Source organism: Paramisgurnus dabryanus, chromosome 2, assembly GCF_030506205.2.
Source record: "Paramisgurnus dabryanus chromosome 2, PD_genome_1.1, whole genome shotgun sequence".
Taxonomy (NCBI): Eukaryota; Metazoa; Chordata; class Actinopteri; order Cypriniformes; family Cobitidae; genus Paramisgurnus; species Paramisgurnus dabryanus.
Window position 1 is genome coordinate 55620681 of NC_133338.1, and position 27903 is coordinate 55648583.

The 27903-nt window shown below is 35.9% G+C and overlaps 1 protein-coding gene across 1 annotated transcript in view; it reads left to right on the forward strand.

Moving 5' to 3' along the window:
* LOC135743922 (macrophage mannose receptor 1-like) overlaps positions 1-27903 on the forward strand; it is an 83159-nt gene that overhangs the window by 33952 nt on the left and 21304 nt on the right. Inside the window, exons 19-22 of the mRNA XM_065261826.1 lie at positions 10250-10350; positions 12283-12422; positions 26423-26525; positions 27133-27305. Coding sequence (XP_065117898.1) covers positions 10250-10350; positions 12283-12422; positions 26423-26525; positions 27133-27305 — 517 coding nt within the window. The remainder of the gene's footprint in view (positions 1-10249; positions 10351-12282; positions 12423-26422; positions 26526-27132; positions 27306-27903) is intronic.

Consider the following 27903-nt stretch of genomic DNA (forward strand, 5'->3'; position numbering starts at 1 on the left):
CCAATCAGAATAAAGCATCCCAAACAATAGAAGTGTGGGTATTGTGAATAGGAAAAGAGTATGACCTGAGATTATGGGAGAGAGTTTAAGAATATTGAGTATTCTTGTTTACTTATTGATGTTTATTTAATGTAATTTATTTAAAGTGGCATTGTACATGGGAAAAACATGTCTCTTTGCCCGCCAGCGTTTTAAAAAAAGTTGCCAGCCAGCGCCAGCATTTTTCATGATTTTCACAAAAGTTTAATGCCTTCTATAAAATTTTCTTCCTTAAATATATAAACAAACGATATATCAAATGAAAGAACAGACCCTCTGCTTTTGAAAAAAAGTTTCATCCTACCTTTATTAGTTCTCTTTTTAACACCTTTTTTGTAAAACCTTTATGTTTTTTTTTTGGGATAACTGTGTTGTGTATTCACATAAAAAAACAAGAGCACACCCAGTGGCAAACAGGTCTCTTTACTCTAAATTCTCAGCATGCACAAAAACAACTTCCTCCTTGCCTGCCTACTTTCATATCTAACATAATAGCTCCATCTAGTGAACATTTATCAATTAGCAACATATAAAAGAACACAACAAATTGAAAATCAAAAAAAAGTTTATATAATAGTCTATGTGGAGGTTGGTGAGGCAAAAATAAGAGTATGTTACATACAGCAATTTAAAAACTTCAAAGAGAAATTCTAGTTCTGGAAAATACCTGTATTAATAGAAGCAATTGCGATAATGTACAGAAGGAACAAAAAGCTGGAAAAAAAACAAGGAACTTGGATCAAGTTAAGGGTGCATTAATAAGGGCAAGAGTTTGCTCCATAAAGGACATGGATGCTCCTTCTTTTATTAATTTTTTTTTTTAAGAAAAAAAACTAATCTGCAGAAGCAGCTGTACCATCTTCTTGGTCTTTGGTCCATCTTCTTCTTTAACTTTTATACAGATCTGTATGCCACCGAGAATTGTGAGTATATGTCAGACTTGCTGAGTGACTTACAAAAAAAAAAAAATTGGATAAACTAATCACCTTTCATGAAGTCACAAAGGCAATGAGACAATTATCTAGCGATCGTTCTCCAGGAATAGATGGACTACCCGCTGAATTCTATCAGTCTTTCTGGAACATAATAGGATATGACCTATATGAAGTATTGTTGGAAAGTATACTTCCAATGAGCTGTCGAAGAGCTGTCCTTTCACTGCTTCCAAAAAAGGGAGATTTGTGTCTTCTTAAAAATTGGAGACCAGTCTCTTTGTTGTGCATGGACTACAAAATACTTTCAAAGTGCTGGCTAACAGGTTGAAATGTTGTTTGGATCTATTGATTCACACTGACCAAACATATTGGGGTGGTTTCCCGGACATGGATGATCTTAAGACCGGACTAGACCTTAGTTTAATTAGGAAATATAATTTTAACAAACATCTCTTTCTAAAAACATTACTTGTGTGCATTTTGAGGCAAACAAAGGGCACTGCTGTATTTCAAGATGTCAGTGCAAGATGTTTTCAGTTTGGACCGCTCTTACATTTATTTTGGTCCAAGACTAGTCTAATCCCTGTCCGGGAAACTGCCCCATTGTGTACCGGATAGGACAATCATGGACACATTTTTTTGTTAAGAGATGTCATTGAGTTTAACCAATGTAATAATTCTGATCTGGGTGTTCTATCACTTGACCAGGAGAAGGCCTTTTATAGAGTTAATCACATATATCTCTTTAAGACATTTAAAGCGGTCTTGAAAGGGATAAAACCAGGCTGACAATTCCATTGTCTGGCCATTTATATAGTCTTGCCATTGAACCGTTATTATGCAGGTTACGTAGAGACCTCCATGGAATTTTATTTTCTAGTGAAATTAGAAAAATATCTGTGTCAGCGTATGCAGATGATGTTACTTTTTTGTTACTGGGAATGAGGATGTAGAGGTTTTAAAAAGAAGTATTGAAAAATATGAGAAAGCATCATCAGCAACAGTCAAATGGGGAAAAAGCGAAAGGCTCTTTATTGGTAACTGTAGGGATGGATTAGGGCCCCCAAAACTACCAGGTGGATTGTTGTGGAGTCAAGAAGGGTTAAAAATGTCTTTTTAGGAAATAAACTTTTCCAAATGAAAAATTGGGAGGGGATGCTGGATAAGGTGTCTGCCTGATTGTTTAAATGGAAAATTGCTATTACCACTGATATCGTACAGAGGAAAAGTTCTGGTTCTAAACAAACTGGCCGCCTCTACTTTATGGCACAGATTTGCTGTAATGGAACCGCCAGAGGAATTAATCTCCAGAATACAAAAGACATTTGTGGATTTTTTTGGAGCGGCGAACATTGGATTCAAGCTGCCACACTGTACCTTCCTGTGAGCGAGGGAGGTCAGGGTTTGGTTGAGCAGGATCCACTGTTTTAGACTACAAGCAATACTTCTGTATCATTAAGATGCGGCATGGGTTCAAACTGCAAAACGGATTTTACAGCAAGTTGATGGTCTTGGGTATGACAGACATTTGTTCTTAATGGACTTGAAAAATATTAACTTATCTGGACCTACAATATTTTATCAATCATTGATTCATGCTTGGAGAACTGTTTTCAAAGTAGAAAGAGTCTTTGGTGAACCTGGGATTTGGTTGCAAGAAGAACCGTTGTTCTCTAATTCACTGTTGCAGACAAGGTTGTTGTCATCAGACTGCTTGAAGAAAAATGGAATCAAGACACTGGGTCAGCTCCTGAATAAGGACCGGTGGATACTTATAGAGACCCTCAAGGAAGTAACCGGTTTAAAGTCTCTACGATTAACAGAAAAATTGATGGAAGAGATCCTTGTGCCATTACAAGGTAGCTACAAGAAGAACATTACTGAAGGTTTTCAGTTGGAAAATTAACCAGATTTCCCAAGCATCAATGTATCTGCATCGATTGGTGAAGAACCAGAAGAGGATTTGAAAAGATCAGTTTTGTCATTTGGTACTCCGGAATTCGACTTATTTAAAACAACATAAAAAAGCATTATACAATGTAAAATTTTAAGTGATGCATAAAGGCTCTTTAAAAACAAAACGCTTCAAGGTGGCCAGGTATGTTGGACTCAGACTTTCTCGTGAGGGACAGGTGGAGGACCATGTATAAACCTCCAGTAGAGAAGCGAACAGCAGATCTACAATGGAGGATTATTCATAGCCACAAACAAACATGTGTCACACCTAAATCCAGCAGTTAAATGTGGATGTTGGTTTTGTGGGAAAGATGAGGATTTTGAACACTTGTTTCTTTGATTGAAGTGATTGAAAGGTTTTTTTTTTTTGGGGGGGGGGGGGGTAATTTGAAGCGTTTAATAAAAATGTCTCAGAACAAATTTTTATAGGTGGAGTCAAGTACAAAAAAACTGGCAATTTGGAAGACCAGGAAAAATCAAGGTTGAAGTCTGTCTAGTACTGATGCTGGAATGATGTTTAAGAAATTGGTAATTAGTAGATTGAAGATTACATTTGCATATTACAAATCTTGTTAAAAATTAAATGGGTTTTAGTGAGTTATGGTGTGTTGATGATGTTGTATGTGTTGTTGATGAAGGACAGCTGTTTTTGAATTTCTAAAATCAATTTTAATATGAATTGTTTATGATTTTTTAAAAGTTGTAAGGTGTTTTGTTCTAAAAAAAAAATGGTCAGACCCCCCCCTCTCTCTCTCTCTCTCTCTCTCTCTCCCCCCCCCCCTCTGAGCGCATGTGCGGAGTGATGGGGGAAGCGCGTGAGTGTTTGTAGCGGCTTTCTGAGTGAGTTTTTCTCTTTTCTTCTTTCATATTTCTTTAATAGTTTGTAGTAATCCTAATTAGCTGTTAGGGGGTGAGAGAATGTCGGCTGATTCTGAGGGATTTGCTACTTTAACCTCCCAGAACGGCTGTAAATGTTTACCAGATGAATCTATTACAGTTGAAGACTGTTTAACTGCTATTAGCAGTTAAATAGGTGCTCGAAACATGCTGTCAGCATCTAGAATGAATAAAGCTGTAGTTGTGTTTGTGAAAGAAGAGTCTATGGTTCATCATCTAGTAGAATTGGGCTTATCTGTTGGCGACACGTTTTTGCCTGTTTTACCGTTGTCCAGTCCTTCTAAAAAGGTAACTCTTTCCAATGTGCCTCCTTTTTATTTCTAATGAATCGCTTGAGCGTTTACTTGGTCGCTATGGAAAAATACTGATGCCGATTAAAATGATTCCCCTTGGTGTTAAAAATCCTGATTTGAAACACGTCATGTCTTTTAGACGGCAAACCTTCATAATTTTGAATGTTGAATTTCAAACCTTGGATGTTTCTGTGAAATTAAATTTATCAGGTAAAGATCACACAATTTTTATCAGCACAGATTCAATGAAATGCTTTTCTTTTGGGGGTTTTGGTCACACAAAACAAAAATGTCCTAAGATGGCTAAACAAAAAGAAACGGAACTTAATGTATCCGCGGAGCCAATAGCTTCTACTTCGGAAAATGTCAATGAAGATGTTGGTAATAAAACCGATCAGCAGGCTGATTCTTTGTCTAAAGGTGAAGAATATTCAAAAGAGCACACAAAAAACAGACATGCTGAGGGGTTAGAAAAACGTTCAGAGATCGCAAGTGAATGTGATGATGTCATCAGTGAGGCTTGCGGTGATGCGGAGACCGTCGCTGCGGGAACCAGCAACGCAGAGCACCCAGTGGATCTGGGTGAGCTCGCGGGAGCCGGTGAGCCACAGGACTCGCACACAGCTGCTGACCTGTCACAGGGTGACGTGGAGCAGCTCACAGAGAGAAGTGAGACTCAGTCTCTAGATGCGATAGTGAGGGATCTGATATTGGAGATTATTTCACAAATGTTAGTTCTCAAGGAAGCTCTGCAGGAATAACAACTCTCTAATGAAGGTACTTTATTATACAGTAAAACAAATTAATGATTTTCTTGACATTACTTTTAATCAGCGAAGGCCAAAGTTGGAGAAATATTTCTCTAATTTGCAACTTTTTGTTGATTCTTGTGTTATGGTTATGAGAAAGGCCTCAATTGAGGAGCTTTCTCAGCCAAAACGGTATAGACTCAAGAAACACATGAGTGCTGTTAAAAAAAGAAAAAAAAACTGTCATAAGTAATATTAATAGGCAATGATTAAAAATAGGGTGATTTTAGGAGTTGTTGTTTGCCTTTTCCTTTCTTTCCCTATGTCAACCTTAAACATAGGTACATTTAATATTAACGGTTGTCGGGATGCAGAAAATAGATCTGCTTTATTTGATTACTTGCGGTTTAAGAAAGCAGATGTGATTTTATTACAGTAAACGCATACAGATCAGCAAAATCAGGCACAATGGATTAGTGATTGGAAAGGCAGGGTTTTGTTAGCCTGGCTCCGCCCTCCTACGTGCTTCCGCTTAATTTTCATTTCCCTTCAGCAGTACGTCTGGGATTTCTCTATAGAGTTTCATTTTCTCCTGCAAAAATCTGCAGGACCAATCAGCGAACAGATGGGGGTGGCTAAGAACGATGACGTTGAGGTCGCGCGTCAGTTTGAGTTGTAGTTCAGTAATAGCAGCGGAGAAAGACGTGAGAAAAGCTATTCGGTCCGTTGTTGCAAAACTGCTGAATATACAGAAGTTAAAGCCGGAGCAAGAACCAGGTTTGCTAAGTTTTGTTTGTCTGATTATTCTGACTTGTTGTTTCCGTCCGGTTTCGGTGCATGATATACGTCACGACCACACGTTAGCGATTGGCTTTGGCAGATCCTGAGTGCCTCTGGGCAGATCCAATAGTTTTAAACTTCAACAATGGACCCTCCTTAATGGAAGTAACGCTTTCCAGTGGACCGTGGCCAGACTCTCTGTACAAATGAAATGAATGTACGAGAGTCTGGTTGGACCAGGCTAGGGTTTTGTTAAGTCATGGAACAAACCTCAGTGCAGGGGCCGGTTGCATAAAACTTAGTCATGAATTTTTTTCTTCAAGACTGATCATAACTGTTTTAAGCATGTTACATAGAAAGGTAGATTGGTCTAATTTAAATCCAAATAATAAGACTTATTAGCCCTAACTAATTGCTAGTTAGTCAGAATCATTCTTAAGACGCAGTCTTAAAGTCATGGCTATGTTTATGCAACCGGCCACAGGTGTTGCCATCCTTTCTTCCCCATGTATCAATAATCAACCAGATTTGATGGAGGTGATGCCTGGTCGCATTATGAGAGCTGAAATTGCCTTGGGTGATGGACATTTTTCCTTTTTTAATGTGTATGCTCCAAATGTTGGTCAGGAACGTATTGAGTTTATTGGAATACTTTCTGATGCTTTATCTCAGTGTCCTCATGGAAAATCCCTGTGCTTGGTGGTGATTTCAATTGTACTGTTAATACGGATTTGGATAGGAATCATGATGAGCCTCAGCCATCTTCTGCTGAGAGTTTAAAATATGAAAGTTTAATAAATGACCATAATTTAGTAGATTTGTGGAGAGAGGCCTTTCCTGGGGTTAAACAGTACACGTGGTTAAAAGCCAATTCTAATCATTTGTCAGGGGCCAGGCTTGATCATTTTTATGTTGAGAAAGGCAATAGGAGTAGATTTTTTAAAAGCTTGATTTCGCCATCGTTTCTGTCGGATCATCACTATTTGTCTTTGTAGTTTCTGTCTCTTTTCCTAGAATTTTAAAATCACATTGGCACTTTAACAATAGGTTATTGCAAGACTGCACCTTTATTCACTCTTTTAATCTTTTCTGGAAAGCTTGGAGAAGAGGAGAGATGTAAATTTCAGTTTTTAAATCAACGGTGGGACATCGGTAAAGTGCAAATTAAGTCCTTTTGCCAACAATACACTGCACATAGTACTAGAGTCCTTAAAGAAAAAATGAAATCTCTTGAACAAGCTATTCTTGGACAAAGCAGTGACTGTACCCACAATAATTCAACTTCTATTGACTCTTATTGAGCTTCTTTTAAAGAACTTACTGGAGGAACGAGGGAAAATTGCCCTGCTAAGGACCAGGTTTGCCCAGCTGAATGACATGGATGCTCCTACAGTTTTCTTTTTTGGACTTGAAAAAAAAGTCAAGGGAACAGAAGATGTTTCATCAATTGAAAATTCCTGGTGGTGGAGTTACAACTGACCAAAAGGAAATTCAACGTTATGCTTTTCCTTTTATGAGGATTTATACTGTTCTGAAGAATGTGACATAGCAATTGCGGATTACTTTTTATGTGATCTACCTAAACTATCTAAAGAGGAGAGAGATGGCTTAGACAGTCCTTTATCATTCAACGAGCTTTCACAAGCTGTTCAGGAGATGTGTTCAGGGAAATCACCTGGGCTGGATGGTCTTTCTGCAGAATTTTTCAAGTCCTTCTGGAAACTAATTGGACAAGACATATATTATGTTTTTCGTGAATGCATTGATATAAAGGAACTCTCCCTTTGAGTTGTTGAAGGGCAATTCTGACACTGATCCCGAAAAAGGGTGATCTTAGGTGTCTAAACAATTGGCGCCCGGTATCATTAATCTGTGCCGATTTTAAGATCTTATCGAAAGTATTGACTAATGGACTTAAAAAATATATGGAATCTGTTATTCATAAAGACCAAACATTCTGTGTTCCCAAAAGGTCCATTTTTGATAATCTCTTTTTGTTGAGAGATATTATTACGGTTGCAAAAATGCACAATTTGGACATTGGATTTTTATCACTGGATCAGGAAAAGGCGTTTGACAGGGTGGACCATCAGTATTTATTTAAGACCCTGGAAGCCTTTGGTTTTGGTCCTTATTTTGTTTCTCTCATTAAATTGTTATACAAGGAAATTTACAGCATGTTAAGCCTTAATGGCTCCTTAACTAGGCCTTTCTCTGTAAGCAGGGGAATAAGGCAAGGGTGCCCTCTTTCAGGTCTTTTGTATGCAATTTCTATTGAGCCTCTCTTAGTTTTACTCAGAAGGCAATTATGTGGCATTAATGTCCCCAGTTCCCCCAGTCTTGATCCAGTTACACTTACAGCATACGCAGATGATGTAACAGTAGTTATAAATGGTTCTGAAGACATTAGAAGCTTGATCTCTTCTTAAGATCAATTTCGGAACTTCATCTGCGAGAATTAACTGGCAGAAATGTGCATCTTTGCTTTTGGGAGACTGGCAGGGTATAGGACCTCCTCAGTTGCCGCAGCAATGTAGATGGACCAGAGATGGCTTTAAAGTCCTTGGTCTTTACTTTGGGACTAAAAGCTATACAGATAAGAACTGGGAAGGGCTTTTTGATCGAGTGATTTGTAGAATCCAGAAGTGGAGATGGATTCTTCCACAACTATCGTATAGAGGGAGATGTTCGGTCATTAACAACTTGGCAGATTCGATGATATGGCACAAATGTACTGTTTTAGTTCATCCTAAAGAATTACTAATTGGAGTTCAAAAAGCATTAGTTTTTTTGGATGGTTGCCATTGGCTTCCTCCAGGTGTCCTCTATTTTCCTCTTGCAGAGGGAGGGCAGGGGTTAATACATCTGGAATCCAAAATTTTGTCAATGAGGTTGCATACACTGCAAAAACTTCTATATTGTTCAGATGAAGTGCCTTGGGTTGATTTTGGGATACTTATACTTAAGAATATTGGAGGAATTGGTCTTGATAAGCAGTTGTTCTTAATGCAGAAATCCTTTGTGGAGAAGATTCATTGTTTGCCCTTCAGTTCTTATATATCAGTGATTAAATCATGGGATTGTTTTAAACTGTTAAGGCAAGAGGATGAGCATTATGGTATTGCAGAACCTCTTTTTTTTAATCCCCTTTTTGAAATGTCTAAAATATCTAATGTGTCACCATCTTTAATTAACAAATTTCTGAATGCTGGTATCACCAAAGTTGTGGATTTAATTGATTTAAAGAAAGGCCAATGGAGAACTATACATGAACTTGTGGAAAAAGTTGGGGTAACTTCAGTCAGAATTATGGAGAGATTAATTGGGGATTTTAAGGCCTCTTTCCCTCCGATGCTGACTTCTTTCATTAATAATGGTTTTCTGAATGGTTTTGTTCCTCAGACTGAGTTTCCTGAGTTTAAGGTGGTTTTAAAAGATTGTGAATATGAGGATGATACAAGTCAGATAAACTTGCTGAAAGGTTATGGGGATTTGGTGTTTTATTGCATTGGGGGGAAAAAAATGTTATATCATATTTGTGTCAAATCTATACATCTGGGACAATTAAAGCAAAGACCAGATACTAAATTGAGTTCTTTTTTATCTATTCCTGATGGGATATGTCCATCTTGAAGTCTGTTGTATAAACCTCCTATCTCTAAGAGAAGTGGGGACCTTCAGCGGAGGTTACTGAACTGTATTGTTGCCTCAAACTCTTTTATTTCAAAGTTTAATGAGACTGTTTTACCAATATGTCCCTTTTGTAATTTACATGACACTATTTTCCATATGTTTTGTGAGTGTTCTCGACTTTGCTCATTGTTTGAATTGTTATGGAATATTATTGTAAAATTGGGTATCCCTTATACCAATACACTATTTATAATGGGTTGCCGGTATAAGAGGTCTCAGCAGCAACAGTGTACACCTGCCAACTTTTTGATAGGGCAAGCTAAGCTTGCAATTTATAAGACACATCAGTGTAAAAATTCTGGTGATGATGTAAATTTGGTAACCCTATTTAAGTCTTTGGTGAAGTCAAGAGTGATCATTGAATTACTATTACTATTGGCATACAAATAATATTCTGTATTTTGAATGAAGATGGGGCTATGGAGAAGCATTGGTGATTATAAGTGAATCAGGGAATCTGGAATTTAATTGGTAATAGATTGTAATAATTTGTTTTTTGTTGTTTTTTTAATGTTTATTCATTTATTAAAGAGTTTTTAAAAGTCAAAAGTCTCTCTCCCTCTCCCCCTCTCTATCTCTCTCTCTCACAAGGGAGCCAAATTTCTAGTACCTATTTTTCACCTGCTTGCAGAGAATGGTTTACTAAAACTGTTAATGTTTACTAGTTACTGTTTTTATTTCACATTTTCTTGGTTGATAGAAGCACTGGGGACCCAATTATAACACATAAACATGAAAAATGTCAGATTTTCTTGATATGTCCCCTTTACAATCATTATGATGGATAAAAGCTATTCTGGTGATAATATTAGTTATTGGGTAACAGTGACCACCCATGGAATTTGTAAGAGGAGAAGTTAATTTAATAAAACACTTGTGTGTTTTTTTTTTGTGTGTCTGTTTGTAGTTGGGTGGACGGTTCACCTGTTGTATTCACTGCATGGCTGCCAAATGAACCAAATTTCTCCAACAATGATGAGAACTGTGTGACCATTTTGAAAAGCACAGGTAAGGATTTCTCATTACAGCTGTATATTATATAGCAAATACATAAAGAACAACATCCACTAAACATTCAAACTTGCTTCAGAGACATCACATCTAGATTATAATCTGTTGATTCCGATTAAATTAAGGTTGACCTTGGAGGAAGTTTTCAAATTTGCATTAATGAATTCATTTTTACCATTAGGTTCGATATTTCAGAAGCTTGTTATAGTACAGCAAGATTATATGACACATACAGTCTTGTTCAAAATAATAGCAGTACAATGTGACTAACCAGAATAATCAAGGTTTTTAGTATATTTTTTTATTGCTACGTGGCAAACAAGTTACCAGTAGGTTCAGTAGATTCTCAGAAAACAAATGAGACCCAGCATTCATGATATGCACGCTCTTAAGGCTGTGCAATTGGGCAATTAGTTGAATTAGTTGAAAGGGGTGTGTTCAAAAAAATAGCAGTGTGGCATTCAATCACTGAGGTCATCAATTTTGTGAAGAAACAGGTGTGAATCAGGTGGCCCCTATTTAAGGATGAAGCCAACACTTGTTGAACATGCATTTGAAAGCTGAGGAAAATGGGTCGGTCAAGACATTGTTCAGAAGAACAGCGTACTTTGATTAAAAAGTTGATTGGAGAGGGGAAAACCTATAAAGAGGTGCAAAAAATGATAGGCTGTTCAGCTAAAATGATCTCCAATGCCTTAAAATGGAGAGCAAAACCAGAGAGACGTGGAAGAAAACGGAAGACAACCATCAAAATGGATAGAAGAATAACCAGAATGGCAAAGGCTCAGCCAATGATCACCTCCAGGATGATCAAAGACAGTCTGGAGTTACCTGTAAGTACTGTGACAGTTAGAAGACGTCTGTGTGAAGCTAATCTATTTTCAAGAATCCCCCGCAAAGTCCCTCTGTTAAAAAAGGCATGTGCAGAAGAGGTTACAATTTGCCAAAGAACACATCAACTGGCCTAAAGAGAAATGGAGGAACATTTTGTGGACTGATGAGAGTAAAATTGTTCTTTTTGGGTCCAAGGGCCACAGGCAGTTTGTGAGACGACCCCCAAACTCTGAATTCAAGCCACAGTACACAGTGAAGACAATGAAGCATGGAGCATGATATGGGCATGTTTCTCCTACTATGGTGTTGGGCCTATTTATCGCATACCAGGGATCATGGATCAGTTTGCATATGTTAAAATACTTGAAGAGGTCATGTTGCCCTATGCTGAAGAGGACATGCCCTTGAAATGGTTGTTTCAACAAGACAATGACCCAAAACACACTAGTAAACGGGCAAAGTCTTGGTTCCAAACCAACAAAATTAATGTTATGGAGTGGCCAGCCCAATCTCCAGACCTTAATCCAATTGAGAACTTGTGGGGTGATATCAAAAATGCTGTTTCTGAAGCAAAACCAAGAAATGTGAATGAATTGTGGAATGTTGTTAAAGAATCATGGAGTGGAATAACAGCTGAGAGGTGCCACAAGTTGGTTGACTCCATGCCACACAGATGTCAAGCAGTTTTAAAAAACTGTGGTCATACAACTAAATATTAGTTTAGTGATTCACAGGATTGCTAAATCCCAGAAAAAAAAATGTTTGTACAAAATAGTTTTGAGTTTGTACAGTCAAAGGTAGACACAGCTATTTTTTTGAACACACCCCTTTCAACTAATTGCCCAATTGCACAGCCTTAAGAGCGTGCATATCATGAATGCTGGGTCTTGTTTGTTTTCTGAGAATCTACTGAACCTACTGGTAACTTGTTTGCCACGTAGCAATAAAAAATATACTAAAAACCTTGATTATTCTGGTTAGTCACATTGTACTGCTATTATTTTGAACAAGACTGTATATAGTATACTGTATGTCTTGTCTAATGTCTTTGTAAAAGAACACATGATCTGTTGGATAACATGTATATTTCTGTAGGACACTGGAATGATGTTAATTGTGGTCATTCGTTAGCCTCGATCTGTAAAAGAAGTGCAAATTTTGTCAACACCACCATGTCTCCAACCACTGTGCCAGCGGGTGGTTGTGCTCCTGAATGGACTCTGTTCAGAGGAAAAGTAAGAACCATTACTGTCCAAAAATATCTGCTTTGAACCAGTGTTTGAATTTTGTCCTGGAAAATTTAAAAGTTATAGTGGCCGTGCCCCCCCTGGCCACCATGTAGCTCGGCGCCTGCTTAAAGTACAGCATACATGCCATCACTAGCTCATCCCATAAGGCAAAATATTTAATATTTTTAAATATCATTTTAAATATATTTTTAAAGAAAACAAAAATGAAGAAAACAAAAATGGCAAAAAATATGTGTGCTGAAATCTATTTTTAAATAGTTACGAAAAAGTATTGCTCCCCAATATATTTTTTATACGTTTTGAAATATATTTTAAAATAAATATATTTTAAAGCATTTATATTCACGTCGCATTGAAAGAAAAAAGTTTAAGTTATAAAATTTAAAAAAGGTTACATTTAAAATTAAATATATTTTAGTAGTTGTAACGGGCCACCATTCGTCAAACTTTTATGACCCCCTCCCCCACCCGTTGACAGGTCGTGTTTTATGACCCCTTTGACAGGGGGGGCGGGACCATCAATCAAAATCTGTACAAGTTGTCAACTTTAGACAGAAAGTATTTAATGGTTTTATTGCCGGTCATTTAGAGTGATTGTTTTTCCTGAGTGTGTTTTATGTCAAGCGTATGGTGTCATGTTTAATGACGGCTCGTGTTTCGACATTTGCTGTTTATTGACATTTGATGTCAGATCTCAACCATCCTCCCTCCTTTGCTCGCCCCGTGCGAGTCTCACCACTGCGTGTCACACCGCGGGTGTGTTGTTGAATCTAAAGTTTTGCAACATTAAAAGTTTATTTAAAGGCAATCACTAATCATATATATATATATATATATATATATATATATATATATATATATATATATATATATATATATATATTAGATGTACCTGGCTACGCTTAAAGCCGATGTTTTCTATCGAGCTATAGTTTCTGATCAGACACAAAGTCTGAACTAAATAAAATTTTAAACGGTTCACGAAGTCCGGGAATCTTTTCATGACCTGGTCTACAGTTTCACGCGTATTAAAGATCCGGCGGTGTCTGACAAAGCGTCGGGTGATTGTTCATATCTGTCATTTAAAATAAAGTTAATAAATGTAATTCTGTCCACTATGGCAAAATAGGATTTTATTTTAGATTTAGGGGAATCTTTAACCAAGTCTCTGATTAAGACATGTGTATACGTGCACAGATGGTGACAGAGAAACTTATATATGTCGTTAATAAACTTTTAAATGTTTTTAAGACGTATTCACCCCATTTTGGGGTTTTATTTTTAATTAAAGGCTTCTTAAAACATGTGTGAATATGTGTATATTATACAAAGAGTCTTATATTGTCTGCTCTGACAAAAATAAAGTATTTTTTAGATTTAGGGGAATTGACTGCGTGTGTCTTATAAATACAACTTGATAATACGTTTGTTTTGTAAAGAGACTTCTTTAAAGTCACGCAAGAATAAAATATTTTAGTTGTAACTGGTTAAACTTAAATCTGTTATTATATATTTAACTATAAGCTGTATTTTTCTGATAAGACACAAAGTTTTTGATGATGAACTTATGACCGTGTGTGATAGATATTTCACAGCAGGGTCGGTTTGTAATCTAGGTAGAGTCTTTTAAAACTGTAATGGTAAAATGTAATATGGACACTCTGTCAAAAATAAAGCATTTGTTTGTAACAAATTATTTAATGAAATATTCAGCAGTGGTATAGCGATGAGCAGTGCCAAAACCACCGGGGAAACCAATAACACATTCTTTAGACTAAAGGCTATTTATTTTAAACTAAATAAAAGTTTAATCTTTTCAGACATAGTATTCTGATCACACCATTAGATCGCGCTCCGGCGTTTACAAACATACGCGGATGAATGTTCATATCCACCGTTAAGAAACTTTTAAACGATTAAAAACACTTTCATATCATTTTCTGAGTTTTGTTTTAAATTAATGACATCTTAAAATCAACTGTGAATATGTGTTTATTACACAATAAATTGTAATTCTGTCCGCTCCGGTATAATAGGGGTTTTATTTTAGATTTGGGACTTTCTTTAACCAAGTCTCTGATTAAAACATGTGAATGCGTGTACCAACGTTGCCAGAAAACGTACGCTGATGCGCACATATATCTGGCGTTAAGAGCCTTTTAAACGTTTTAAGACATTTCACACCCTATTTTGAGTTTAATTCATTAATGTCATCTAATATCGAAGTGTGTACATGTCTATTTACGATAAATGTAACACGGTAAACATTGTCAAAATAAAAGGGTTCTTGAACATGTTATTCCAGTGGGTGTTTCTTGTTTTGCGAGTGTTCGACATATTTATTGATGTGGAAAAAGTTTGTTGTTTGGACGAACAGTTTCAGTCTCTCTCTCTCTCTCTCTCTCTCTCTCTCTCTCTCTCTCTATCTCTCTCTATCTCTCTCTCTCTCTCTCTCTCTCTCCCTCTCTATCACCAGTCCGCTATCAACCAGCAGACAATCCCCCAGATGTCTGGACAGAGGGAGTGTTGGTAAAATAAAAGAAACTCAGCCCCCATTGACAAAAAGTAATAGGTTTATTTTAGATTTCAGGCTTCATTACTCAGATACAGATTAAAGCATGTTATTTCTTATTCGTAATTTAAAGAAACTTAGAAGTTTTAAGACATTTCATCACACATCCTATGATGACATAAACCCTTGTGTTAGCCCTTAGAGGACAACAAAACGGGTGCAAATATTATTTATCAACGTTTGATGTTGTTATAAACCAGGTTGTCACATACGTGACAACAATCATTGCTTTAAAGACAAAACATTTAACAAATTTGACATTTTGTTAAACATGGTTGTGTGCGTCCATAAACACAACAACAGTTAGGACATGGTTCTACATAATATTAAAATCACGGGCTTACGTTAAATAGGTAAACCTTAATTTTTACTAAATAAAATAAAAATAAACTATTTGAACATATTATCTGATATTAGGTTAGGTTTAAGATCGTAACATCGTAAAACCCCCAGCGGATATGGTGTGTGCGCGTGTGTGTGTGTGTGTGTGTGTGTGTGTGTGTGTGTGTGCGCAATGGATGTTATCACGTGGTGCGGACCAAACGACCAACGCTGCGGGGGTTGTGAAGCGAAGAATGAGTTCTGAACACAGAACCTTTACCAAAAACGTAACCCCGGATTAACACAACACAGAACAATTTGAACAACCGTGTCGGATTCGTACACACCAGAGGTCTGTTTTATGTTTTGCAGAAACTGTGGAAACTTTTGATGCTGCCAAGGTGTCCGAGTTCGCAAACAAACTACCAAACGCAACGCGGCGGAAACAGTGGACACGAGCCTTTTGTTGCTGAGAAGGCGATTGAACTCAGAAACAAACAAGCAAGCAAAGTTGTCTACGAAACTACGGATTCTTGAAAAAGATGGCACAAAATCATTCGAACGACTACGCAATGGCCAGAAGGGGTATGTGTACGGGACCGACCTTTTTAAAGATATGCTTAAAAAGAACTACAAGCGCGAGATGTCCAATCTACTATGTACTGTGATATACAAAGATGCCAATGTGTGCATGCCTCCAAACTATTGCGAATCTAACGCCGGTCGTGTAACCAGACTCAAGGAAAAACAGTTGGTGTGAAAAGTATAGATGGCTCTCTCAATAACATGGTACAGACGGTGGTACAGGCCCAAGAGGAACCCAGTGTGATTATTAGAAAGGCCCTAGAGATATTTTATGAATGTGACGAGGTCGAGTTCTACATCATCAATATCATACTTATGTCGGCCTTTGTAATTGATGTATGCATTGATATGCTTGTAAAGAAACGAGAAATTAATGTGTGGGAAATCATAGAAAATGCCGTAGATTTCATGTTTTGAAAAGGGTCTTGGTTCATGCATGCACGTTCTATGGTATCTAGATAATATCATAACGTTTAATAATGATGATGACTAAAAAACCAAACCTGTGAGCCAATGGTATATCTTACACAAGTTTTTACAGTTGTTTTTTAGTTTTACCAAAAGTTTTAATCTGATTTTATTTTTTACTCAACATTATGATTGATAATCCATGTCCGTCAACAAAGGTATACTTTAACAAAAACTACGTTCTAGTAGTTTCAATGTATGGTCACTGTTGTTTTTTCATCATTGATTTTGTATACTGCTTATGTTTTTGTATGTTTTGCTGTACCGATTTCATAAAAACAAAAAATATACAAGGATTTTTGGTCTTAATGTCTGTGTTGTTACCATTAGAACATTTAGACATCTTGTTCAGACAACGTGTGACATTGCTCAGTCTTCATATGTTTTTGCAAATCCACACAGAGAAATGTGAAAGATTAATAGAAATTACATGTGGCTACATCACATGTCTTTCAGAGGCGTAAAAATAAAAGTCAACAGTGTTAGTATGGGATGCTAAAACAGCACAGGCACAAGATGATCCTAATTTTGATACCTGACGTCTGTCACATAGTCAAAGCTCATCTACTTCATGTCTCTACGAATCCTGACAGAGCTTTAGTTTCATATACACAACACATCAAATGTAAACCACGGTAAACTAAATACATTTGACAGTCAAGATCTCTAATTTTCTGACAAGCCCAAAAAAGATGATGAGGTCATCATCAAACATCACTCACTTTTAAGGTACCGAAAGGTTTTTGTTTATTTTAGTATAACTCAACACTGAAATTTTAGTTAAGCACACAGAAATGCACAGATTTTACGTTTTCAGTATACATGTGTACATCACATTGTGATTTCAGTCTCAACTAGATCGATGATCTATCAATATTAGCCACAAATGTTGTTTGTATGCGTGCTCTGATTTCACAAAACATCCATTTACATTCAAAACCTATGGATTCAACGCCTTAAAGTCATCAATGTTATTTCGTACACATCAACCACACCAAAATTTTTAGAATGTGCAAACTGTTTTACTTCGTTTTAAACATGTTTGTGCGGTTTCGGTCTAGATTTTATAGAAAACTTCAGAACATGACACCATTTTAACATTTACAAAATGATGAAATATTTTACTTTTAAATGGCTCCCATGAGTATGTGTTGCTGTGACAAATACTTTTGATTGTTTGGAAATTATATGAATGCAGAGAAACAACGCAAAAGTTTTGAACTTTAACATAATTTATAGGCGTCCTGATTTTTAAAAACAGTAAGCTGTAATGTTTCTTACACACAAATCTAAACACATCACAAGTCTGAATGTTTATTAGTATGCAAAGGGTTGTTGGCGTATTTTAAACACAAGCTGTTTATCTTAATCTTTAAACAAATGTGTATGACAAAAGTTGTCCTTCCTGAACTGACACTAAGGATCGATGCCGAAATGTTAAATCTAAGTATTTGCAAAACAACCTTCACCGTCATATAGATGTTTTCAATCTAATGGTACCTGTTTAAATGTGACCATACTATTTCAAACATTACCAAGTTGTAGATGGTTGTGACTCAAGTTACAAAGGTTTTAACAAACATTACTGTTTGTCACGGTGTGTTTCATCGCATTGCTGATGTATGCAACAGACTCTCAAGTTTTATGTTAAAAGGATTACTAAAAATAAAAACCTAAGCATTCTGTATTATGTTGGTGCTGATGATTTTACAAGTTTACAGTTTCAAACATTTTTGCTATATTCGCTGTGAAAGATTTAGTAAATAAATCTAAAACATAAACAGTGTTGAAGAGTTACCTTAATCTTCTAGCAACAATTTTCAAGAGATTACCAACATGTATGATGTACTAACTGTCAGGGGATCTGTGGTATTATTTTCTGAAGTAATTAGCTATCTAATGGCTACTGCACAATAACTTATGCGATAAAGAGTTTGTTACATAACCTATAGAAACGAAACAAGATAAATTACAAAGTCACTGGCATGAGGTTTACACTTAAACAAATCACGCAGATGTTTAAAGTGAAGTTGTTACGCCCAGAGAGGAATGTCCCTAACTCCAGGACTCCTATCTCCGCCTATCCATTACAGTCATTAAATCGGTGCCAGTATGATTCATTCAAACACAATCGCCTAACAAGTTTCAAGAAACTATGGACTCCTACTGCTACACCAACACATTCGCGCTACCCCCACCCCAGAGCAATATGTATATGAGAGAACCTACAGCTGGACCTGTGCACTCAATAAGTCCACCATGGTATCTGATGGCGGACCATCAACCTACAACAACAACACAACCCTTTGTACGGATCAAGTAATGTCTGATGATGTACCAATGGACCGGTGCCCCCAAGAAGGATCCGACAATGCCTGATGAATCAATACACATTGCGTGTATCGATTCCACAGACTGTTTGGTTTCAAGATCATGAAATAGTCGTAGTGATACATCTGTTACAAACTTGATGACAAAAAGCTAATGGCTTTCTATAGAATATTTAGAGACTATTACCTGTGTGGTTTGTGTGTATTTACAATATCAAATAATAATCAAATTGCTGTTGGTGAAATTATTGAACCAATCGTGAAAAACGTTGTGATATTTCTACACTACAATGACAACATATGATGTATTTCTTTTACTTGATGAGAAATAAAAAATATGTACCACTTTAAACATCTGCGTGATTTGTTTAAGTGTAAACCTCATGCCAGTGACTTTGTAATTTATCTTGTTTCGTTTCTATAGGTTATGTAACAAACTCTTTATCGCATAAGTTATTGTGCAGTAGCCATTAGATAGCTAATTACTTCAGAAAATAATATCACAGATCCCCTGACAGTTAGTAAATCATACATGTTGGTAATCTCTTGAAAATTGTTGCTAGAAGATTAAGGTAACGCTTCAACACTGTTTATGTTTTAGATTTATTTACTAAATCTTTCACAGCGAATATAGCAAAAAATGTTTGAAACTGTAAAACTTGTAAAATCATCAGTGGCAACATAATACAGAATGCTTAGGTTTTTATTTAGTAATCCTTTTAACATAAAACTTGAGAGTCTGTTGCATGCAACAACAATGCGATGAAACACACCGTGACTAAACAGTAATGTGTCTTAAAACCTTTGTAAATTGAGTCACAACCATCTACAACTTTGTAATGTTTGAAATAGTATGGTCACATTTAAACAGGTACCATTAGATTGAAAACATCTATATGACGGTGAAGGTTGTTTTGCAAATACTTAGATTTAACATTTCGGCATCGATCCTTAGTGTCAGTTCAGGAAGGACAACTTTTGTCATACACATTTGTTTAAAGATTAAGATAAACAGCTTGTGTTTAAAATACGCCAACAACCCTTTGCATACTAATAAACATTCAGACTTGTGATGTGTTTAGATCTGTGTGTAAGAAACATTACAGCTTACTGTTTTTAAAAATCAGGACGCATATAAATTATGTTAAAGTTCCAAACTTTTGCGTTGTTTCTCTGCATTCATATAATTTCCAAACAATCAAAAGTATTTGTCACAGCAACACATACTCATGGGAGCCATTTAAAAGTAAAATATTTCATCATTTTGTAAATGTTAAAATGGTGTCATGTTCTGAAGTTTTCTATAAAATCTAGACCGAAACCGCACAAACATGTTTAAAACGAAGTAAAACAGTTTGCACATTCTAAAAATTTTGGTGTGGTTGATGTGTACGAAATAACATTGATGACTTTAAGGCATTGAATCCCTAGGTTTTGAATGTAAATGGATGTTTTGTGAAATCAGAGCACGCATACAAACAACATTTGTGGCTAATATTGATAGATCATCGATCTAGTTGAGACTGAAATCGCAATGTGATGTACACATGTATACTGAAAACGTAAAATCTGTGCATTTCTGTGTGCTTAACTAAAATTTCAGTGTTGAGTTATACTAAAATAAACAAAAACCTTTCGGTACCTTAAAAGTGAGTGATGTTTGATGATGACCTCATCATCTTTTTTGGGCTTGTCAGAAAATTAGAGATCTTGACTGTCAAATGTATTTAGTTTACCGTGGTTTACATTTGATGTGTTGTGTATATGAAACTAAAACTCTGTCAGGATTCGTAGAGACATGAAGTAGATGAGCTTTGACTATGTGACAGACGTCAGGTATCAAAATTAGGATCATCTTGTGCCTGTGCTGTTTTAGCATCCCATACTAACACTGTTGACTTTTATTTTTACGCCTCTGAAAGACATGTGATGTAGCCACATGTAATTTCTATTAATCTTTCACATTTCTCTGTGTGGATTTGCAAAAACATATGAAGAATGAGCAATGTCACACGTTGTCTGAACAAGATGTCTAAATGTTCTAATGGTAACAACACAGACATTAAGACCAAAAATCCTTGTATATTTTTTGTTTTTATGAAATCGGTACAGCAAAACATACAAAAACATAAGCAGTATACAAAATCAATGATGAAAAAACAACAGTTACCATACATTGAAACTACTAGAACGTAGTTTTTGTTAAAGTATACCTTTGTTGACGGACATGGATTATCAATCATAATGTTGAGTAAAAAATAAAATCAGATTAAAACTTTTGGTAAAACTAAAAAACAACTGTAAAAACTTGCGTAAGATATACCATTGGCTCACAGGTTTGGTTTTTTAGTCATCATCATTATTAAACGTTATGATATTATCTAGATACCATAGAACGTGCATGCATGAACCAAGACCCTTTTCAAAACATGAAATCTACGGCATTTTCTATGATTTCCCACACATTAATTTCTCGTTTCTTTACAAGCATATCAATGCATACATCAATTACAAAGGCCGACATAAGTATGATATTGATGATGTAGAACTCGACCTCGTCACATTCATAAAATATCTCTAGGGCCTTTCTAATAATCACACTGGGTTCCTCTTGGGCCTGTACCACCGTCTGTACCATGTTATTGAGAGAGCCATCTATACTTTTCACACCAACTGTTTTTCCTTGAGTCTGGTTACACGACCGGCGTTAGATTCGCAATAGTTTGGAGGCATGCACACATTGGCATCTTTGTATATCACAGTACATAGTAGATTGGACATCTCGCGCTTGTAGTTCTTTTTAAGCATATCTTTAAAAAGGTCGGTCCCGTACACATACCCCTTCTGGCCATTGCGTAGTCGTTCGAATGATTTTGTGCCATCTTTTTCAAGAATCCGTAGTTTCGTAGACAACTTTGCTTGCTTGTTTGTTTCTGAGTTCAATCGCCTTCTCAGCAACAAAAGGCTCGTGTCCACTGTTTCCGCCGCGTTGCGTTTGGTAGTTTGTTTGCGAACTCGGACACCTTGGCAGCATCAAAAGTTTCCACAGTTTCTGCAAAACATAAAACAGACCTCTGGTGTGTACGAATCCGACACGGTTGTTCAAATTGTTCTGTGTTGTGTTAATCCGGGGTTACGTTTTTGGTAAAGGTTCTGTGTTCAGAACTCATTCTTCGCTTCACAACCCCCGCAGCGTTGGTCGTTTGGTCCGCACCACGTGATAACATCCATTGCGCACACACACACACACACACACACACACACACACACACACACACACACACACACACACACACACACACACACACACACACACACACGCGCACACACCATATCCGCTGGGGGTTTTACGATGTTACGATCTTAAACCTAACCTAATATCAGATAATATGTTCAAATAGTTTATTTTTATTTTATTTAGTAGAAATTAAGGTTTACCTATTTAACGTAAGCCCGTGATTTTAATATTATGTAGAACCATGTCCTAACTGTTGTTGTGTTTATGGACGCACACAACCATGTTTAACAAAATGTCAAATTTGTTAAATGTTTTGTCTTTAAAGCAATGATTGTTGTCACGTATGTGACAACCTGGTTTATAACAACATCAAACGTTGATAAATAATATTTGCACCCGTTTTGTTGTCCTCTAAGGGCTAACACAAGGGTTTATGTCATCATAGGATGTGTGATGAAATGTCTTAAAACTTCTAAGTTTCTTTAAATTACGAATAAGAAATAACATGCTTTAATCTGTATCTGAGTAATGAAGCCTGAAATCTAAAATAAACCTATTACTTTTTGTCAATGGGGGCTGAGTTTCTTTTATTTTACCAACACTCCCTCTGTCCAGACATCTGGGGGATTGTCTGCTGGTTGATAGCGGACTGGTGATAGAGAGAGAGAGAGAGAGAGAGAGAGAGAGAGAGAGAGAGAGAGAGAGAGAGAGAGAGAGAGAGAGAGAGACTGAAACTGTTCGTCCAAACAACAAACTTTTTCCACATCAATAAATATGTCGAACACTCGCAAAACAAGAAACACCCACTGGAATAACATGTTCAAGAACCCTTTTATTTTGACAATGTTTACCGTGTTACATTTATCGTAAATAGACATGTACACACTTCGATATTAGATGACATTAATGAATTAAACTCAAAATAGGGTGTGAAATGTCTTAAAACGTTTAAAAGGCTCTTAACGCCAGATATATGTGCGCATCAGCGTACGTTTTCTGGCAACGTTGGTACACGCATTCACATGTTTTAATCAGAGACTTGGTTAAAGAAAGTCCCAAATCTAAAATAAAACCCCTATTATACCGGAGCGGACAGAATTACAATTTATTGTGTAATAAACACATATTCACAGTTGATTTTAAGATGTCATTAATTTAAAACAAAACTCAGAAAATGATATGAAAGTGTTTTTAATCATTTAAAAGTTTCTTAACGGTGGATATGAACATTCATCCGCGTATGTTTGTAAACGCCGGAGCGCGATCTAATGGTGTGATCAGAATACTATGTCTGAAAAGATTAAACTTTTATTTAGTTTAAAATAAATAACCTTTAGTCTAAAGAATGTGTTATTGGTGTCCCCGGTGGTTTTGGCACTGCTCATCGCTATACCACTGCTGAATATTTCATTAAATAATTTGTTACAAACAAATGCTTTATTTTTGACAGAGTGTCCATATTACATTTTACCATTACAGTTTTAAAAGACTCTACCTAGATTACAAACCGACCCTGCTGTGAAATATCTATCACACACGGTCATAAGTTCATCATCAAAAACTTTGTGTCTTATCAGAAAAATACAGCTTATAGTTAAATATATAATAACAGATTTAAGTTTAACCAGTTACAACTAAAATATTTTATTCTTGCGTGACTTTAAAGAAGTCTCTTTACAAAACAAACGTATTATCAAGTTGTATTTATAAGACACACGCAGTCAATTCCCCTAAATCTAAAAAATACTTTATTTTTGTCAGAGCAGACAATATAAGACTCTTTGTATAATATACACATATTCACACATGTTTTAAGAAGCCTTTAATTAAAAATAAAACCCCAAAATGGGGTGAATACGTCTTAAAAACATTTAAAAGTTTATTAACGACATATATAAGTTTCTCTGTCACCATCTGTGCACGTATACACATGTCTTAATCAGAGACTTGGTTAAAGATTCCCCTAAATCTAAAATAAAATCCTATTTTGCCATAGTGGACAGAATTACATTTATTAACTTTATTTTAAATGACAGATATGAACAATCACCCGACGCTTTGTCAGACACCGCCGGATCTTTAATACGCGTGAAACTGTAGACCAGGTCATGAAAAGATTCCCGGACTTCGTGAACCGTTTAAAATTTTATTTAGTTCAGACTTTGTGTCTGATCAGAAACTATAGCTCGATAGAAAACATCGGCTTTAAGCGTAGCCAGGTACATCTAATATATATATATATATATATATATATATGATTAGTGATTGCCTTTAAATAAACTTTTAATGTTGCAAAACTTTAGATTCAACAACACACCCGCGGTGTGACACGCAGTGGTGAGACTCGCACGGGGCGAGCAAAGGAGGGAGGATGGTTGAGATCTGACATCAAATGTCAATAAACAGCAAATGTCGAAACACGAGCCGTCATTAAACATGACACCATACTAGGCATGGGCCGATTACCGGTTTCAAGGTATACCGAGGTTTAAAACAGTCAAGGTTTCAAAACCACTAAAATGTTCTGTGATACCGTCTCCAAGGTATGAGCTGTGTTTATACAAAATTCATTAAATCATGAAGTCATGTGATTGATTTGATGTTTACATTTAATATATATTACGAAAATATTATATATGTTTTGAAAGCATATTATAATTTAAAGGCTTTATTGTACCTGGCATTTGAAAATAACAAATTTTAGTGTCGCAATGGCAATACCGCAACACCGTGAAACCGTGGTATTTTTGCTAAAGGTTATCATACCGCCAGAATCTTATACCGGCCCATGCCTACACCATACGCTTGACATAAAACACACTCAGGAAAAACAATCACTCTAAATGACCGGCAATAAAACCATTAAATACTTTCTGTCTAAAGTTGACAACTTGTACAGATTTTGATTGATGGTCCTGCCCCCCCTGTCAAAGGGGTCATAAAACACGACCTGTCAACGGGTGGGGGAGGGGGTCATAAAAGTTTGACGAATGGTGGCCCGTTACAACTACTTATTTTCAACAGCAGAAATATGCTAATATTTTTATATTTTATACATACATTTTATATTTATTCTAAATTTTATACAAAATTTGTATTTTTTTGGTCAGGAAAAATGTATTTTTTGCCATATGGGTTGTAAAATTAGAAATGTATTTGTTGCCCCTAAAATAATTTTTTAATATACGTTGATATATGAAGGTTAAAACTAAATATATTTTTAATTTTTAAAAATATATTTATTTAAGCTTTACTCTTTTTACAAAATGTATTTGGCATATATTACAAATAATGTTTGGCGAGAGAAATTTATTTTTTGCTGTATGAAAGAAAACATTTGCAGCACTTTTGTCAAATCAACCTATACTTTTATGTTACTTTAACTTAAAAATTAAAGTTACAATTAAGTTGTCAACTTGAATATTATTTATACGGTTTGCCCAAACCTAAAATAATAGGTTGAATTAACTGGCAAAAACAAGTTGTTTTAACTTTGTGGTGCATTTCTTTACATTGTCTGAATTGTCAGAATGTATAACGGATGTGAAAAACGCAGACAACTGAACAAAATCTAGTCTTTTTTATGACTGATGAAAGTTTCAAAGGCAGTTTGTTAACCTGATTGATGCAATGGGAAGTTGTATTTATCTTTTAACATGCAAAGTTTTCAGACAGAAATTTCGGACTACAGTTGTTGGTGGATCAGGCATGTAAATGCGTCAATGGGTCTACTTTGCAGACATGCTTCAAAGTTAATTTATTGCAGCTGTTTTTACTAGTAATTATTAATAAAAAAAACACTCAAAGGTCCACTGTGTAAATTTTTAGCGGCATCTAGCGGTGAGCTTGTAAATTGTAACCAACAGCCTAGTCCAGAGCTCAGTCCTTTATTTCAAAAATGCTATGTCGCCACAGGACAAACATGTTGTTGTCTGAGATAATCCAGTGATTAAGCATGCTCTCTAGAGTAGTTTGTCCGTTAAGGGCTACTGTAGAAACATGGCGGCGACTTCCATTTAAGGGGACCCGCGGTGTTTGGAGATAAAAACGGTTCATTCTGAGGTAATAAAAACAATAATGTTAATTGTGTAAGGTCCTTATAAACCAATAAAATATATTGCATTTCGGTCAAGAGATCCAATTTGCACAGTGCACCTTTAACAATAATATAATTTAGTAGTATATGTTAACAAGCAGGAAGATTTCACTTTAATTTCTATCTTAATAACATTTAAAATCTAAAGACAAAGTGTGATCTCTTGAGTATATCACCAATAATAACATTAATAATAAAATGTGTTCAGTGACTAACATGATGTATTGCAAGATTTATAGAAATGACGACATAAATATAATAGAAAATAGAAAAACCCAACCTATTTGACAATATTTAATCCATCCTTTCTGGAAATAAGCACAGAAAATGAGAAGAATTATTTGAATAATTTTGAGTGTTTGTGTTTCCAAATAGTGTTACAAGTTTTTCGATAATAAGATGAAGTGGCATAAATCACGAGATCACTGCATTTCACATGGAGGCAATCTGGTGTCCATTCGGAGTCACACAGAGCAATGTGAGTATGACACTAATACTGTTATCTGTTCATTTCAATTTATTGTTTAGATAAGAAATTAAACCTGCTTGTATCATTGTGGTGCTTAAGTTTCAATTACTAATATGTATTCTCTAGTAAAACAAGTCACTGTAGATATTTTAATTGTAAAAATGTTAAAGCAACACTATATAGTTTTTTTTACCTTTAAATAATGTCTCTAAAATTATTTCAGTGATAGAACAACTTTTAACTGGACAAATTGTACTGTTGCTGCAACCTGAGCAGCGTCCTAGCTGCTACAAGCACACTCTGAAAGTGGCGTGGAGGGTAGGAAACACAGACCCGCCCCTCCCCCTGCCTGCAGAAGAGTGTCTGATACCAGGCACTCTTGCGCTTTTTAACCACATGGGGGAGCTGTAAGTCATTTTTACATGGAAACTACATAGTGTTGCTTTAAATACTTTAAATATGTGACCTACAGTATAGTGCTAAACCAGCACAGACAGTGGCTGTACTTTAACTGGAGTGTGAGTGGTTTGTAAATAAAATACAAAAAGTTTCACGGATGATAAATGAATATAGCTGGTGCCTTGTGTTAAAAAAATCCCTTTGTTTGCATTCCCAGTTTTTCTCACAACTTTAATGCTAAGTGCTGTTGATGACATGTGGATCGGTTTAAATGACATTGTCTCAGAAAGAAAGTTTGTCTGGACTGACAATCGAGCTTTCAAATACACAAACTGGCTCAAAGGTCAACCTTCGTCAAGTTTACAGTCAAGATACTACACTATGATGGAGGTAAATGTGCATGAGTTTATTACAAATAATAAAAATGAAGTACATTCATCAAAGCTTCTATTTTGTTTGTTGTGTATTTATTTCAGCAGTCAGTTTTCTGTGTAATCTTACACTAAAAGCTTTGGGTTTGATCACAGCAGTTAATATAAGCATCTCATTATATGTTCTTCTCACTGGAAGCATGTTAGGGTTTAACTTCTGGGTGACTTTAGGGTTCTGATCCTAGTTGTTAATTTTAATGTTTTACCATTTTATTAACTCAGTGGATCCTTAAGTCTTTTTGGCTTATTGTATCTTGGTATTAGAGGTCGACCGATATGCTTTTTCTCTGGCCGATGCCGATACCGATTTTTTAGAAATCAGAGCAGCCGATGGCCGATATGTTTGGCCGATTTTCTATATGTACATAATAATCAAAATGTTCTCATCATTATTAGCAGATATTTTAAATGCAAAAATGTCACTATTTAAGTCAAAGTATTTAAAAATATATGACTGGTCTTTCTGAAGAGTTTTACAACCTCCTCTGCACCATGCATTTATCAGACACAGATATTACCTGACACTCTGCTGTCATCATCTTTGATCAGTTTTTTAC